The 16,427-nt window shown below is 49.8% G+C and overlaps 1 protein-coding gene across 1 annotated transcript in view; it reads left to right on the plus strand.

Moving 5' to 3' along the window:
- The window catches only part of LOC106908893 (phospholipid-transporting ATPase ABCA1-like), a 48,700-nt gene that overhangs the window by 1,392 nt on the left and 30,881 nt on the right, over positions 1-16,427 (plus strand). The window contains exons 2-9 of the mRNA XM_088009325.1: positions 1,539-1,651; positions 2,224-2,317; positions 3,932-4,073; positions 4,623-4,741; positions 8,655-8,776; positions 8,845-9,048; positions 9,799-9,888; positions 13,495-13,735. Of these exons, the coding sequence (XP_087865451.1) occupies positions 1,586-1,651; positions 2,224-2,317; positions 3,932-4,073; positions 4,623-4,741; positions 8,655-8,776; positions 8,845-9,048; positions 9,799-9,888; positions 13,495-13,735 (1,078 nt within the window). The 5' untranslated portion in view covers positions 1,539-1,585. The remainder of the gene's footprint in view (positions 1-1,538; positions 1,652-2,223; positions 2,318-3,931; positions 4,074-4,622; positions 4,742-8,654; positions 8,777-8,844; positions 9,049-9,798; positions 9,889-13,494; positions 13,736-16,427) is intronic.

Here is a 16,427-nt window from a genome sequence, read left to right on the forward strand (position 1 = left end):
AACCGTGGATGATCAGGGCAGTAGGTGGCGCTGCCTCTCAGTCCGAATGATCAGAACCCTGAGTCGGGACTGTAGGTGGGTTCTGGTTCTGGATGATTCAATCACTGATGAACTCCCTCTGAAGTCAGTCTGCCTTAATGTGACTGATCTGATCAGAGCCTGGCTCTTGTTGAAGTGGTTCAGAACCAGAACCAGAACCTGTCTTCCAGGTATTTTCAGACCCAGCTTTGGACTGTTAGAAGTTCTGTTGGTTCTCTAAAGATTCTGGGGATTGCTTCAGTGACCCGATCATCAAAGTAACGTCAGCCGACCCGGATGGTTCCTGTCAGTCCAATCTTCAGGGTCAGGAACCCGATTCTGCTGCGATGAAGCGTGTTCAAGCAGCCGTCGTGTCTCCGTGCTGCTGGCTCGACCAGCGATGCGCCCTGGAGGCCCCGCGGTTCTGGATGCAGAGCCGATTCTGCTGGTCCAGTCTGGCCGAGGCTGGAGGCGGCCTGCCGGACTTCCAGGTAGCTGGTGACGATGGTGGCTCAGGATCCAAGACCTTACCACTGATGAAGGTAAAGATGAGGAGCCAACTGGGCATTGCAGAAACAGGCTGGGATGGAGACTCCGGTCCATGAGCCTTGGAGGTGGACATGTCCAGATCTGACTGTCCAGAGACCGGATTCTCCTGAAGCTCCGACTGCAACAGCGCCATCTGCCACTTCCTGCCTTAGTACTGCTGGAGGAAGTCTTTAACCTGGATAGAGAGAAACACCTGGCAGCAGGCGGCTCGGTTCTGGACTCCTGGGGATGGACGACCACAGTGTCTGCCCAACGTGACCAGCAGAACCAGTGTTGGCGACCCGTCTGGACTTGAAGGGTCTGTGTCCACAGGTGGGTCGGGTTCCTCTCCTGGTCAGACCGTTCCCCATGTAGAGTGATGGAACCATCCTACACCCGCTCCAGCTTTCAGGAAGTCAACATGAGCCGGTTCATTGGACCCCTGCTGGCAGCCAGAAGTAACTGCGCCCCTCCAGGGCCATGGCTTCAACCAGGGGTGGGGCTGATGTCATTGACACTATCCTGAGTTGGAGGGATTCCTGCAGGTTCTGGTTCATTTAACCCCCCCATTTCTTCTATGTTCCGTTTACTCGGTCCAGTTCATATCCTGTTTAAGAACCAAAATACTGAGGAAGCATGAGCAGCTGATGGTTTCTTGGGTCAAAGGTCATTTTGACACAAGAAAACTAAAAAGCAGCAGCTCTTTAGCTTTTTCTAAACCTCATTCTGAACTTTTGCCATGAAGGTTATCAGGATGATGTTCTGGTTTCACAGAGAAGGTGATCCTGAACCATGCTGGTACCGGTTCCACGCTGAGTGGAACTGGTTCCGGTACCTTCTGGATGCTGTTCCCATGTGTGACCTCACAGCTGCAGTGTGTTTCACTGATCAGTGCTGATGCTGTGTGAACTGATAAGTGTGTGTGTAATCAGCAGCTTCCCTATCAGCTGACCTTTAACCCCACACTCTCTCCCTGTTTGTGTTTAAATCAGAGCGGGTGGCGGCCGGCCAGCAGTCCTGCACGGCGGCGGCTGCAGACATGTCCGTGTTCACACAGCTGGGCCTGCTGCTGTGGAAGAACTTCACCTACAGACGCCGACAGACGGTCAGGACGCCTCACTTCCTGCTCTGATCGCTCACTTCCTGCTCTGATCGCTCACTTCCTGCTCTGATCGCTGACTTCCTGCTCTGATCGCTGACTTCCTGCTCTGATCGCTGACTTCCTGCTCTGATCGCTGACTTCCTGCTCTGATCGCTGACTTTCCTGCTCTGATCGCTGACTTCCTGCTCTGATCGCTGACTTCCTGCTCTGATCGCTCACTTCCTGCTCTGATCGCTCACTTCCTGCTCTGATCGCTCACTTCCTGCTCTGATCGCTGACTTCCTGCTCTGATCGCTCACTTCCTGCTCTGATCGCTCACTTCCTGCTATGATCGCTGACTTCCTGCTCTGATCGCTGACTTCCTGCTCTGATCGCTGACTTCCTGCTCTGATCGCTGACTTCCTGCTCTGGTCCGTCGGATTAAAGATGGCTTCCTTGATCTTCCACCTGGCATTGAGCTGCTCTCTGATTGGCTGGTTTGGAGTTCTTTCTTTCCATGTGGTTCTGATCCATTCATTAAATGTGTGTGTGTGTGTGTGTGTGTGTGTGTGTGTGTGTGTGTGTGTGTGTTTCAGCTCCAGCTGCTGGTGGAGCTCATCTGGCCCCTCTTCATCTTCTTCATCCTCATCGCCGTGCGGCTCAACTACCCCCCCTACGAGCAGCATGAGTGTGAGTCCAGAACCAGAACCAGAACCAGAGCCGTTCTCTTCACTCGCCCTGATAGGCTGCTGACAATCTGAAACCCGAGCCTTCAGTGGCTAGTTCTGTTGAACTGACCCGGTCCATTTCAGATGATCTGGATGGGTTCTGCTGAAGTCGGTTCTGTTTTTCTGAGCAGAACATTATGACCCATAATGTTCCTTGTCTCTCCGGAACCACAAAGGTCCGGTTGGTTCTTCCTCTGTGGCAGGAAGTTGGCGTCCACCAATCAGGACGCCACGGCCGACCCGGATCTCCGGTTCTCCTGGAGGTCCAACTTGACGGTTCTGGACAGATCCGAATTCCTCTGTGTTCTGCTGCTGGATTCTTCCAGTTTCCGGATCAGAACCGGTTCCGAATTCTGCTAGACTTGGAACCAGTACCTGTTGCTAGGCAACGTGTTTACAGACAATAACCGGATCAGAACCGATCTACAGCTGACCGGTTGGAGTGTCGCTGAACAGAACCGCAGTGGTGCATTTAGGTTCCTCTGGGCCAGAACCTGCAGAACCAGAGTTTGACCCGGTTATGTTGGATAACAGAACCATTGAGCTCAGCAGGGACAACCCGGTCTGAGCGGGTCAGTTGGTTCTGCCCCATCAGCCTCAAGCAGGGATAGAACCCGACCAGAACCAGACTTCGGCTCCATCCGACAGGAAGCGGGTCAGAGAACCGAACCAGAACCAGGTGGGGTGGGGTTATGTAGGTTCTGCTTCACCCTAAAGAACCCGGCTGGAGAGCGGGTCCAATCAGAACCTAATCTTTCCTCTGACCCAGATTACGGTCTAGTTAGACAGATCAGCTGGGTTTGGTACCAGAGCCAGATGTGACCCGGTTCTGATGTTCCATCAGGTCTGAACGGTTTGGTTCTGTTGGTTCTGAGGAACCCAGTGGTTGAATCTGGAGAACAGAACCGGGTCTGCTCTGGAGAAGAAGAATCAGAACCAGAAGTAGAGCAGCAGCTCCTCAGGGTTTCTTATTGATTATTGACCGGGCCGGGCCGGGCCGACCTGTGGACCTCAGAGGAGCTGCAGCTCTTATCTTATCAGCCGTGATTAGAAAACAGGCCAGTTGGCAGTCTGAGGTTCCTGATACTGGCCCGGCTCGGCCCGAAGGTCCGATGCTGCTCTGCAGGTGATAACGGGTCCAGGTGAGCACCAGATAAAAGACACGAAGGAGACGACCCGCAACCGGGCCACAGCACCAGAACCACATGGAGCTGGGAGAAGTTCTGAAGGTCCACATCCTAGAGGAAGCAGGATGAGGAGCTGGTTCTGGTTCTGCTACATTAGGGTACGGCCCACCTGGTGGAGGAGGGTTCTGTTCTGACCTGTTCTTGATCTGCTTTTATCTGCTGGGTCTGACGGAACCGACCCAACAGAACCAGTAATGAAGAGACTGAGTCGATTCCGTCTCAGAACAACGTCCAGACCATTCTGGGTCAGAACCAGTCTCACTTACTGATTGGGTCCAGACAGAACCAGAACCACGCATAAAGCCCGTGGAACCTTCAGGACTCAGTGGTTCTGTTTGGGTCACAGAAACCATCAAACTGTTGATGTTTTCCCCACTTCCTGTCTGCAGGTCACTTCCCCAACAAGGCCATGCCGTCGGCAGGAACGTTGCCGTGGATTCAGGGGATCCTCTGCAACGCCAACAACCCGTGCTTCAGGAACCCGACGCCGGGCGAGTCGCCGGGCGTCGTCGGAAACTTCAACGACTCCATGTGAGTCCCAGCCTTTTATTCTGAAAAACTGCTTCCTGTCCATGAGTTGCTTAATCAAAACGCTAATGTGAACAGATTCATTCACAGAGGTGATATCAGTCTGGTTCTGGTTCTGGTGTGCGCTGACCCAGTTATAGAAATGGGTTTTTGTTCTCCTGTCCTGAACCAGAACTTCCTGTTCAACATTCATTCCAGGTTTCCTTTTATTAAAGGACCAGATCAGCAGTTCTTTAATCTATTTTTTTTCTTTATATTTTTTGTACTCTGAATGCATTTTTCTATTAAGTGCATTACCAGAAAAGAGCAGAAATTTTTTTTTCCAAAAGCAGTGTTGCTTTTGGAAGAAAATTATTCTGAACAGGACTTTTGATGGTGGGAAGTTGGGGCATTTTCTGTGATCAGCATGCGTTCTCTCCCATTCCTGCCGGTTCCTCTGAGCGGGTTTTGTTCCTTGGCTTCGGCTCCGGATCAGGGAGGTTTTGGAACCATCATCTGCGATCCAGAACCTTGTCTTGGTTCTGATGTGAACTCTATTCTTCTGTTTTCCAGAATTTCCCGGCTGTTTTCAGATGCCAAGAAGATTTTGCTTTACAGCCAGAACGACCGAAACCTGGAGGGCTTCAAGGAGCTGGCCCGGGCCCTGGAGGTTCTGCAGAGCAGCCGCTCAGGTAGCAACCGGGGGTCCGCAGGTCCGGTTCTGAGGTTCTGTTGCAGCTTTTTGCAGATGTTTTCAGGCTCATTGAACAAGAAGAATCTGAATCTTTTGTCCTGTATTCAGTGGCTCAGTATGAGTGTAGAGAGGGAGGAGGGAGGGGGGAGGGGGTAGTTCCTCCTCTACTTGCCCCGACCTGCCCCCCCCCCACCCCCCTTTCAGATCTTTTATTCCTCTGATCTGAGGAGCTGCAGCATCTGATTGGTGGGTTGCTGCTGGGCCGATGAGGGGGCGGGACAACGTGTCCCCACAGGTTTACCTGCTGATCAGCCAGGTGAGCTCACCTGGTCAGAGGGCAGCTCAGAGCCAAGCAGAACCAGAACCACAGGGGTTAGGGTTATGATGGACTGGATCAGAGCCAGCACCAGGCCCAGTGGACCGGAGCGGATCGCTGGCTCTGCTGGAGCTCATTTAGCCAATCACATCACTGGAAGCTGCTGATGTGAGACAGCTGTCCCCTGAGTCTGTCCCCTGACTTGTCACTAAGTTTAAGATGGCCGCCGTGGTTGTTGGGAAATATTTATTTAAATTTGCTGACGTGTATCCCAGATGACGATTATTGTTTGTGTCAAATCATATATAATAGACTGATAATGGTGTGATTTTTCAAGATGGCCGCCATGGTTGTAATTGAGAATATATGTTTACTCTAAAATCAGCTGAAGTTATCACCAGTGGTGGGTAGAGCTAGTCAAAAAGTTAGCTTCCCTTTCATGCATAGTGGTCACTACAGTGGACAGCTGTCTAAAAGCCAGTTTCTTGAGCTTCTTGTGGATTTTTATGTTATAATTGCACACAGACCACTGAAGTGGACACTAATGCATCATAAAATACACTATCAACTACTGGCCATCAGCTGCAAATGCAATAAATTACTTTTGTTAAATTCAATATGGCCGACAGACAAAGAAGCATGCCAACCGACTCTGTTCCTCCTTCTACTGTAGACGACAGGTAAAAAAAAAATATTGTGACATCAGAGGACCCCCAAAGACCAATGCTACTGATCACCAAAACAAAATAATATATTTTTTTATTTAATTTAATTAAATTTTTTCCTACCTTTTTTTATGCCTTAAGAAAATAAAAAACAATTTGGAAAAAATCCTGACACAAAGGATTAGGGCTGTTGTAAACGAATATTTTAGTAATCGAGTAATCTATTGATTATTCTTACGATTAATCGGATAAAAAATAAAAAATAAAATAAAACATTGGTAAATCTTCCATAACAGCAGAGTTACTGTCGCACATCAACATCAGTCCAGTTTTTCACATTTGAGCTTCCCTAACAGTTACTTTTCGGTAGCTTAGAAAATTAACCTGCAACAATAACAGCTCACTTTCTAAGTTAACCTGAAGAAAAGTTACACAAAAATCTGAAATCATATTCAGTGTAATAATAAAGAGGCAGGCTCACAAATACGCTAATAAAAAATGTCTATTCTATTTAATAGGTGAACTCTCACCTGGCCCAGACATTTATAGCTTTGTGTTCATGTTAGCGACGGGATTTGACACTCACAGAAACTCATCTACCAGCCATGTACGATGATCTCCGCCTCCCGTTTGTTGAGACCTGGATGATATAAAATAAATTTTCCGGTTCGTCCCTAAAGCTACACTTACGTTAATCATCTAATGCGCAGCCGCCCGCCGTGTTCAGCCTTTCCGCTCACCTGTATTAATCCTCCTCAGCGTCTTCCCGCCGTTCGCTGAACCAGCAGCTCCGGAGGAGAAAAGCTGCCGAACTCCAGGCATCGTTCCGGTCATTTTAAGGAGCTTATTGGTCCCCTGAAAAACGACAAAAACACGGACATTTTCATGAATCAATGAAATCCTCCCAGGCCGAACTTGAAAACTGGACGTTATGCTGCTAGCACTCAGCTTTCGTCAACAACGCAGGCGGAAGTCAGAGCTCCGGAACACGGTGCTCTAAATAATAAAATATAAATTAACGAAGCTTCGAGCCAGATACATTTTCCTCGAGGGATTTTAATAATCCAGGTACTCTAATCACTCGAGGAATCGTTTCAGCCCTACGAAGGACCATAATTCATGCATGAACAGGTTAATTTGCTAAACAAGACTTAGCTTAGCTACACTGTGCTAAGCATAACAAATTATCAGAAGCTAATCCTAAACTGCTAAACCTATAAACAGGTTAACATAAGCCAGAGGTTCCCAAACTGTGGGGCGCGCCCCTAGTGGGGGCGCCGTGTCATTGCAGGGGGGGCACTGTATGCGCTGGGTTTTAACCTTAGAATGGCCAACTCTCTGTTATTCCTGTCAATTTGATACAGTAGAGGCTTCCACACTTCCCATATTTGTGTCCTCTGTCACTTTTATCAGCAGTTAAAACTGTTTAATCCGTTGTTAACATGTTGTAACCTGTTTTTCCGAGCCGCCTTTAAACGCAACATGAGCGCTACGACGCTCGCGCTGGGTTTCCACCTGTGAAGGAGACCTGCTGCTGCTGGGCGGAGCTACGTAGGTTTGTGTTAGAATCACGGCAGCAAACCAGCAAAACGCAAAGAACTTTTCACAGTTTTTCCCTCCAAACTAACCGACTGAGTTGAGTAAAGCTGTTGGATGCAGGTAATGTTAGCTAAAAGATGACTAGCTAATGTTAGCTAAAAGATGACTAGCTAATGTTAGCTAAAAGATGACTAGCTAACATCAATACAGAACCTTAAGCTTAACAATTAGCCTGTAGGCTACCGATGTTGGTGTCTCTGTTCAGCTACGATTCATTTTGCCCCCCAAAAAGTCAATGCCCCCCCACCCCATTTGTAATCCATGGGGGGGGCGCAGAAAATGTTTGGAAACCACTGGCATAAGCTATCGCTAACCATCAAGTCTGCCTCAGTCCCTCTCTCTTCTCCTTCCTGTTCTGAGATTCACGAACAGTAAAATCCTCAGTTTCTGATTCTGCTGCATTTTGTCACGTTAAAGTTTTACAAACATGATGAGGCACAAAGTTCATCCAAGTCATGAAGGTGGGAAACAATTCATGACTATAACTGGTTTAAAAGGCTCAAAAATGGCCGCCCCCTCTTGAAAAATGTCCCTCTACTCCAAGAGCGACCCGGTTCGACCCGGTGTTTCCATCCTTTGACCTGAACCAGGTGACGTTTGTCATCTGTTCTAAAGGTTGGAGATGAGAGGAAGACGTCTTGGTTCTGGTTCTGTTCTGGTGACTTTGTGTTTTGGCACCTTGGAGATTAATCTCCGTTTGAAGTTGCGCCGCCGGCTCTGAGCGGTTCTGATTGGACCCGGACAGCAGCGCTGCAGACGTGCATAGCGGTTGTTCTGATGCGGCGGCCGCTTGTTGGGACCTGCAGCAGGAAGGTGGGCGTGAAACGGGGGCTTCATTCACACGAAGAGCAAATAACTGAGCGGAAAGTTTGGAGACGTGCGAAGACCTGCAGCTCGTGCGCCGAGCCTCTCAGCCCAAACCCCAGGCTGTTGACTGACGCCCAAATAAGGCCGGCGCTTCCTGGTTCTGATGTCACAGCGGCTCAAACCTCATCATGAAACCATGACGACAGTTTCATCAGCTGTTTTCTGGCCAACTCCTGATCAGAATATGATTTACCCAGAGTTCTGTCTGCAGGATCTTTAGCCCTGCGTTTTGTCTGCAGGTCAGAGCGTGTCGGTGGAACCTGAGAGTCCTGGCCGGTTTGAATGAAACTCTGTGATTTACTGATGCGCTTTGTCCCTGCAGGCTGTCCCCTGGTCTCCGGGGACGTCGGCATGTCCCAGCGGGGCCGGAGCGGCATAGTTAAAGCACAAAGCGGAGGATTTAGAGGAGGTGGAGGATTTGGTGTTGAGTTTCTCTGAGCTGTTTGTCTCTTTTCCTCCCACAGGCTTCAAGCTGAAGCATTTCCTGCGAGACAACGAGACGCTGTCCAGCTTCCTGCAGAGGAACGCCTCGCTGACCCGACACGCCGCCCTGCAGATCGCCGAGGCCGACGTCGACCTGGAGCAGGTGAGCCGCCGCAAGCGCTCAGGGTGAGCCCGACTTTGACCAGGAGTCATGTTCTGGTTCTGTCCCAGGTCGTCCTCAGAGGCTGGGGCGTCCACCTGAGGGACATGTGTCCCCGCAGCGGCGGGACGGCCGACATGAAGGACTTTGTCACCATCAGAGACCAGCAGGTGGCGGCGCAGGTACAGGAAATCCTCTGCCAGGCTCCGCCCACCTGGCTGGACCGAGCCGAGCAGAACTTCATGAGCAACCTGGACTTCTTCAAACCCATCCGGGTAAGAGCAGAACCATTCTGGTTCTGGAGACCGGCCCGGTTGTCAGAATCAGAACTGGAACCGCACATGCTCCAGAATCAGATCGGTCCTGTGGATAACTCTGGACCAGAACCGGGTCAGACCTCCGGCTGTGGAGAGATCCGGGTTCTAGTTCTGGAGGAGTCGGTCTCTTCTTCCTGGAGAGACCAGAACCTTGAGGTGGTTCTGATCACACACCGGGTACATTTGATCTGAACCAATGGTTCTGGTTCTGTGCTGCAACCTGAACCCGTCCGGACCTGCAGAACTGGGTCTGTTCTGTGTTCAAGGTGGCTGGGTTCTGTCTGCCAGGCTCCGCCCCCACTCCTCGGCGCCAGGCGACCCGGTCCAGGTGACTTGGCGTCTCTGGGCTGCGTGGGAGGAGGCGTGCCGCAGCCCGCCCGACCCGCCTCCCTGCAGGCCCGGTTTCTGTAGCCTGGAGACCCGTTTAGACGCTCCGGCGGTTCTGAAGGAGCGGGGTGTCAGCCGGGCTTTGGACCGCTTTGTTTACACAGAGCTGTTGGCACGGGAAGCTGTTTCCACGGCAACAGAGACATTTCCTCAGGGAGGTGAGCCGAGGATCGGCAGCTGAACAGAACCGCGGTCCGTTTAGGACCAGAACTGGGTCAGCTAGAGGTTCCGAACGAGGACGGGTCCAGAAGAACTCACTTATTAATGAACAGTCAGAATCTGAACCCGGGTCTGATCGTGTGTGTGTGTGTGTGTGCGCAGAGGGACGTCCGGTCGGACCCGGAAGCTGTCCAGAAGGTCGCCGGCGCCATCAACAACCTCCTGGTCAGTCTGGGTTCTCTGGCCGTTGAGGTGAGTTCTGATCCGATCCAGCAGAACCAGCAGGTCCAGAGGAACTGTCTCCTGCAGCTGGACTTGTCCCCTCCGTGTCCCTCAGACTAACAAAAACATTTTCATATTTCACATTAGGATGACAGACATTTTCCAAGATGGCCGCTGATTTTGAGTCTTTTAAACAATTATTCCCATAAAATTTTCCGTATTTTATGGCAACATAAATAAATCTGATTTTGAGCAGTGATGTCAGAGACGTCTGACCACTTTGTTCAGTAACAGTAATCTATTCCAATCCAGTAATCAGACTACAGTTACTTATCGAAATCACTTTGCGTTACTATTTCCTGTAATTTAATTTTATTTCCTCTGCGCGTCTTGATTAGCGGCCGCCGTTTCTATGCGACAGAAACAAACAATGCAGGGAGGAGAGAGATGCTCATTTTGTTGCTGGAAAAACAGGAACTATTTAGAGTTTCTGTCGCCAAGTCCGATTTTCATAAGCGGCTTTGGGCTTGTTTTTTCTAAAGTCGCTTGCCGATTTAATGAGTCGCGGGTTGTGGTGCTTTGGGCTTGGAAATAAGCAGACTAAACCCCAGAATGTGTCTGACGTCCAGTGGGTTTTAGTCAGACTCTAATTATCCATCATTTCCCGGATGATCCGTCCCGCTGCATCTTGGTTAATGTCAATAATATATTACCTGTGAACGACGTCGAGCTTCGCGTTGCGCTCCAGAAAACATGGAGACTAATATGAACAGCGCCATAAACGTGAAAACAGCCACGAATGAACGAGTCCATAAAACGCCATTATAATTATTAATATGAAGATACGTGTCACAAATCTGTGCAGAAGAATATCTGAGCTGTGGAGCCGCAGGAGGAGCGCTGCGCTGCGACAGCAAACACAGGGCCGTAACGCAGAACCTGGAGGCCGGGGCAGGGAGGAGAAGGGGCCCTGAAATCCTACTAAGTTTAACAGATAATAGTGCAACACAGAAAAACAGGCTAAAATTACTAAAGTTGTTTTGGACTGTTGTAACCATTAAACAGGCCGCCCTTCAGTTCAACCTGACAAGTGGAGACACTTTGTTGATGCTACCATTATAAAATACCTTGGAATTAAGTATTGGCAAAGATCAATGTCATTTTCACAGTCTTGTTAGCAGCTGCTGAAAGTAACTAAAAAAGTTACTTTTCATGTAACTTAGTTACTTTCCAAATCAAGTAATCAGTAATTTAAGTTACTTTTCCAAGGAGTGATCAGTAATCCGATTAAAGTTACTTTTTCAAAGTAACTATGCCATCACTGGTTTTGAGGATGTAAATAATAGCGGAATTAGGAAGTGAAAACTTTGCTGTTAGCGAGTCTCAGACCAGTCGACACCTGGAAGGAGATGAAGATGAAACATAGAGATTAGCATTAGCTTCTGTTCATTTTTTAATTTACCATTTGCTTCTGTTACTTTTTTATGTGTTTAGTGGTTTAGCGTTAGCAGCCAAGATTCTAACGTTTGTGGTTAGCATAGCTCAGCTGATTTTATTTGAAACATATATTCTCCATTACACAGACTGGCGACCTGTCCAGGGTGTAACCCGCCTCTCGCCCAGAACGTTAGCCGGAGATAGGCTCCAGCACCTCCCAACCCACTAAGGGACAAGGGTGTAAAGAAAATGGACGGATGGATTCTCCATTACAACCATGGTGGCCATTTTGAAAAAATGAAAAGGGAAACACAAGATCAAAATAATATAAATGATTTCTATGGTTGAAAAGATGAAGGTTATGATGCGACACCAAACACTAAGATCAGATAAATAATTTTTCATGACGATCAAAATACTGATCCTAATTTTCATAAAATCAAAATATGATCAGTAAATATAATTTCTGTGGGTCCAATTATGTGTGATTTGACACCAAAAGTATTAATCACTGGTAAATATTGGCAAATTTAGTGCAACAATACTTTCCAGACCCTGGCAGCCATCTTGAATTTTCAGTGTTTTTGTAAAAAGCTCCATGTTCGGTTCTGTCCGCATGTGAAAGACTTAGCAGTCCCTCGGTGGACAGACCTGTCCCCGACGTGTCCCTCGGTGGACAGACCTGTCCCCGACGTGTCCCTCGGTGGACCCAGGGCCACAGGGTTCGCTCGGCAGCTGGACGGGTCCAGATGAAAGACAACAGCTGAACAAAGACGGGGCGTCTCAGCGTGTCCCCCGTCTCTTCAGGGAACAGGACAACAAACACACAGCGTCCGTCCACGTCCTGCTGGGACAGCAGGGGACACGGCGAGGTCACAGGGTTCATTGAGCCAGCTTCATCTGAACCAGAACCAGAACCAGTAGAGGCACACTCCAAAGCATTCTCACCCCTCAACGTCTCCAGACGTCCCAAACATCCCGGCAGTGGAGCAGGACCCTGAAGACGAAGGAACGTGATTCATGGTTCAGCTGTTGATCTGAAAAGTGTGGAGTGGATGTGATTTCAGAACTCCAGCAGAACCTCCTCTGGGGTTTGTCTCCATTTGAACTGGGTTTTATTTTGGGGTGTCTGAGGAATAAAGGTCCAGACAACAATCGTAAATTAAAGCCATGAATCCTTCCAGGGTGTGAATACTTTTGCCAACAATAGCTCTTCAGCTGCTGACCTTTGACCTTTTAGCTGATACGGATGACTAGAGGAATGTTGTCAGTTCTTTAAAACATTTGGAGAATAGACCGGGCCTTCTCCAGAACATCCGGGTCAGCTCTACCGGAGACTCATCTGTCACATGAAGTCACGTGACCTGCCTCCTGACAGGAAGTGCTCAGGTGAACAGCGGTTCCTCCTAGGCCACCTGGCTCTGGATATCTGGGCCCAGAACTCGTCCAGTTCCTATTGGACCAGTGCCAACACGGCAGCCCTGGTTCTGACCCATCTGCAGCCTGCTGTTGGCTCTGGAGAGGGTCGGTGTGTTCTCTGGCGCCCCCCTCAGGGGAAGAGGAGCGCTGCAGCGACTCATGAGGAGGGAAGGTTCTGCAGATCCTGATGGAAAGACCTGGACCCGGCTACCGGATTGATGTTCTGATTCTGACACAGTGACCCCTCCACTACAGGTCGGAGGAAATGAACCGCTCAACCAAGAACAACCAATCAGAGCCAAGAAGACTGTCATAGCGTTGTCAATCAAGCCCATGTACTGACTGCTAAATGTGCTAATAAGTTTATCTGCCATGCTAACTAGCCTTAGCATTAATGACAGGCTGCTGTGGTGAGCCAGCTGTAGCATAACAGAGTCAATCATACACGTACACGAGCTTGATTGTCAGCACTAAGACCTGCCTCCTGTCTCGAAGGGTCTTAGTTTTTCAGACTCAAACTGTCAACGTAATGAGAATTTTAACAAATATGTAAAAACCATTTTTATAAAAGTTCCAAACTGCAGATTTGATGTCAGGTTTGTGTTTGTGGGAGTTTAACGGCAGCAGAACCAACAAATAAATCCACTGGGCCGCACAGGTTCTCCACAGGTTCTGATGGTTCTGGTTCTGGTGGTTCTGTTTGGTTCTACTGTCAGCCAAATAGAACCTGTGAATGTTCCGTGTTCTGACCCGGTCCTCAGGCGTCTGTCTTGTGTGCAGCTGGCCGGGATGAAGAGCTGGGTGGACCTGCGGAACGAGATCGTGTTCCTGACGCGGAACGCCACGGCGTCGCCCAGCGTCCTCTACAAGGCCGTCTCCAGGATCGTGTGCGGCCACCCGGAGGGCGGCGGCCTGCAGATCAAGTCCCTCAACTGGTACGAAGACAGCAACTACAAGGCTCTGTTCGGCAACCACAACGGCAGCGACGACGCCGCCGCCGCGCTGTACGACAACTCCTCCAGTGAGTCCCCACCAACTGGTTCTGACTGGTTCTATCTGGGTCTGACTGGGTCTGACTGGGTCTGACTGGTTCTAACTGGTTCTGACTGGGTCTGACTGGTTCTGACTGGTTCTATCTGGGTCTGACTGGGTCTGACTGGGTCTGACTGGTTCTATCTGGGTCTGACTGGTTCTATCTGGGTCTGACTGGTTCTGACTGGGTCTGACTGGTTCTAACTGGTTCTGACTGGTTCTGACTGGGTCTGACTGGTTCTATCTGGGTCTGACTGGGTCTGACTGGGTCTGACTGGTTCTGACTGGTTCTATCTGGGTCTGACTGGTTCTATCTGGGTCTGACTGGTTCTGACTGGGTCTGACTGGTTCTAACTGGTTCTGACTGGGTCTGACTGGTTCTATCTGGGTCTGACTGGGTCTGACTGGGTCTGACTGGTTCTGACTGGGTCTATCTGGGTCTGACTGGTTCTATCTGGGTCTGACTGGTTCTATCTGGGTCTGACTGGTTCTGACTGGGTCTGACTGGTTCTAACTGGTTCTGACTGGGTCTGACTGGTTCTATCTGGGTCTGACTGGGTCTGACTGGGTCTGACTGGGTCTGACTGGGTCTGACTGGTTCTATCTGGGTCTGACTGGGTCTGGCTGGGTCTGGCTGGGTCTGACTGGGTCTGACTGGGTCTGACTGGGTCTGACTGGGTCTGACTGGTTCTGACTGGGTCTGACTGGTTCTATCTGGGTCTGACTGGGTCTGACTGGGTCTGACTGGTTCTGACTGGTTCTGACTGGTTCTGACTGGGTCTGACTGGGTCTGACTGGGTCTGACTGGTTCTGACTGGTTCTATCTGGGTCTGACTGGGTCTGACCGGGTCTGGCTGGGTCTATCTGGTTCTGACTGGGTCTGACTGGGTCTGACTGGGTCTATCTGGGTCTGACTGGTTCTGACTGGTTCTGACTGGGTCTGACTGGGTCTGACTGGGTCTATCTGGGTCTGACTGGGTCTGACTGGGTCTGGCTGGGTCTGGCTGGGTCTGACTGGGTCTGACTGGGTCTGACTGGTTCTATCTGGTTCTGACTGGTTCTGACTGGTTCTGACTGGGTCTGACTGGTTCTGGCTGGGTCTGGCTGGGTCTGGCTGGGTCTGGCTGGGTCTGACTGGGTCTGACTGGTTCTGACTGGGTCTGACTGGTTCTAACTGGTCTGACTGGGTCTGACTGGGTCTGACTGGTTCTGACTGGTTCTGACTGGGTCTGACTGGGTCTGACTGGTTCTGACTGGTTCTAACTGGTCTGACTGGGTCTGACTGGTTCTGACTGGTTCTGACTGGGTCTGACTGGGTCTGACGGGTTCTGACTGGGTCTGACTGGGTCTGACTGGTTCTGACTGGTTCTGACTGGTTCTGGCTGGGTCTGGCTGGGTCTGACTGGTTCTGACTGGGTCTGACTGGGTCTGGCTGGGTCTATCTGGGTCTATCTGGTTCTGACTGGGTCTGACTGGTTCTGACTGGTTCTATCTGGTTCTGACGGGTTCTGACTGGTTCTGACTGGTTCTATCTGGTTCTGACTGGGTCTGACTGGGTCTGACTGGTTCTGACTGGTTCTATCTGGTTCTGACGGGTTCTGACTGGGTCTGACTGGTTCTGACTGGGTCTGACTGGTTCTGACTGGGTCTGGCTGGTTCTGACTGGTTCTAACTGGGTCTGACTGGTTCTGACTGGTTCTGACTGGTTCTGACTGGTTCTGACTGGTTCTGGCTGGTTCTGACTGGGTCTGACTGGTTCTGACTGGTTCTGACTGGGTCTGACTGGTTCTGACTGGTTCTGACTGGTTCTGACTGGTTCTGACTGGTTCTGGCTGGTTCTGATTGGTTCTAACTGGTTCTAACTGGTTCTAACTGGGTCTGGCTGGTTCTGGCTGGTTCTGGCTGGTTCTGACTGGTTCTAACTGGTTCTAACTGGGTCTGATTGGGTCTGGCTGGTTCTGACTGGGTCTGACTGGTTCTGATTGGTTCTAACTGGTTCTGACTGGGTCTGACTGGTTCTAACTGGTTCTAACTGGTTCTAACTGGGTCTGACTGGTTCTGACTGGTTCTGATTGGTTCTAACTGGGTCTGGCTGGTTCTGACTGGTTCTGATTGGTTCTAACTGGGTCTGGCTGGTATAATGCAGCTTGTTACTGTGAAAATCTTTCAGGGAAGGATAATAGTATGAAAATCTGCACTCATCCCTCAGGTGTTGTTTTATTTCCCATCAGCCACCTGAATTTCAAGATGACGACCATTTTTCAACATGGCCCCCATTTTTGAGTCTTTCAAACCAATTGTTGCTATAAAATGTCTTGATGACTTTAATGAGCCTTATGCCTCATCAAGATGTTTTCCACTTTATCCACTCTATTTGTACTCTGGCCTTTATTTGAGGGAGGTCAGACAGGAAACTGGGTGGACATGCAGTAAACGTCATCAGGCCGGGAATCGAAACTGTGACGTCCGCGTCTAGGACTAATGCCTCCATATGTTTGTTGTGCCCTGCAGCGCCACAGCGCCCCCTATTCATTAACATAATAAAATGCAGCAGAATCAGAAACGGAGGAACCAGGAAGGAGATGAGACGGTCATATTAATGGTTAACGTTAGCTTCTGCTAATTTTTGTTATGTATTTAGCATTAGCAGACAATCATTACAACCACAGTGGACATTTTTA

This window comes from Poecilia mexicana, unplaced genomic scaffold, assembly GCF_051168715.1.
Source record: "Poecilia mexicana isolate PSO_F unplaced genomic scaffold, ASM5116871v1 scaffold_10, whole genome shotgun sequence".
In the NCBI taxonomy this organism is placed as follows: domain Eukaryota; kingdom Metazoa; phylum Chordata; class Actinopteri; order Cyprinodontiformes; family Poeciliidae; genus Poecilia; species Poecilia mexicana.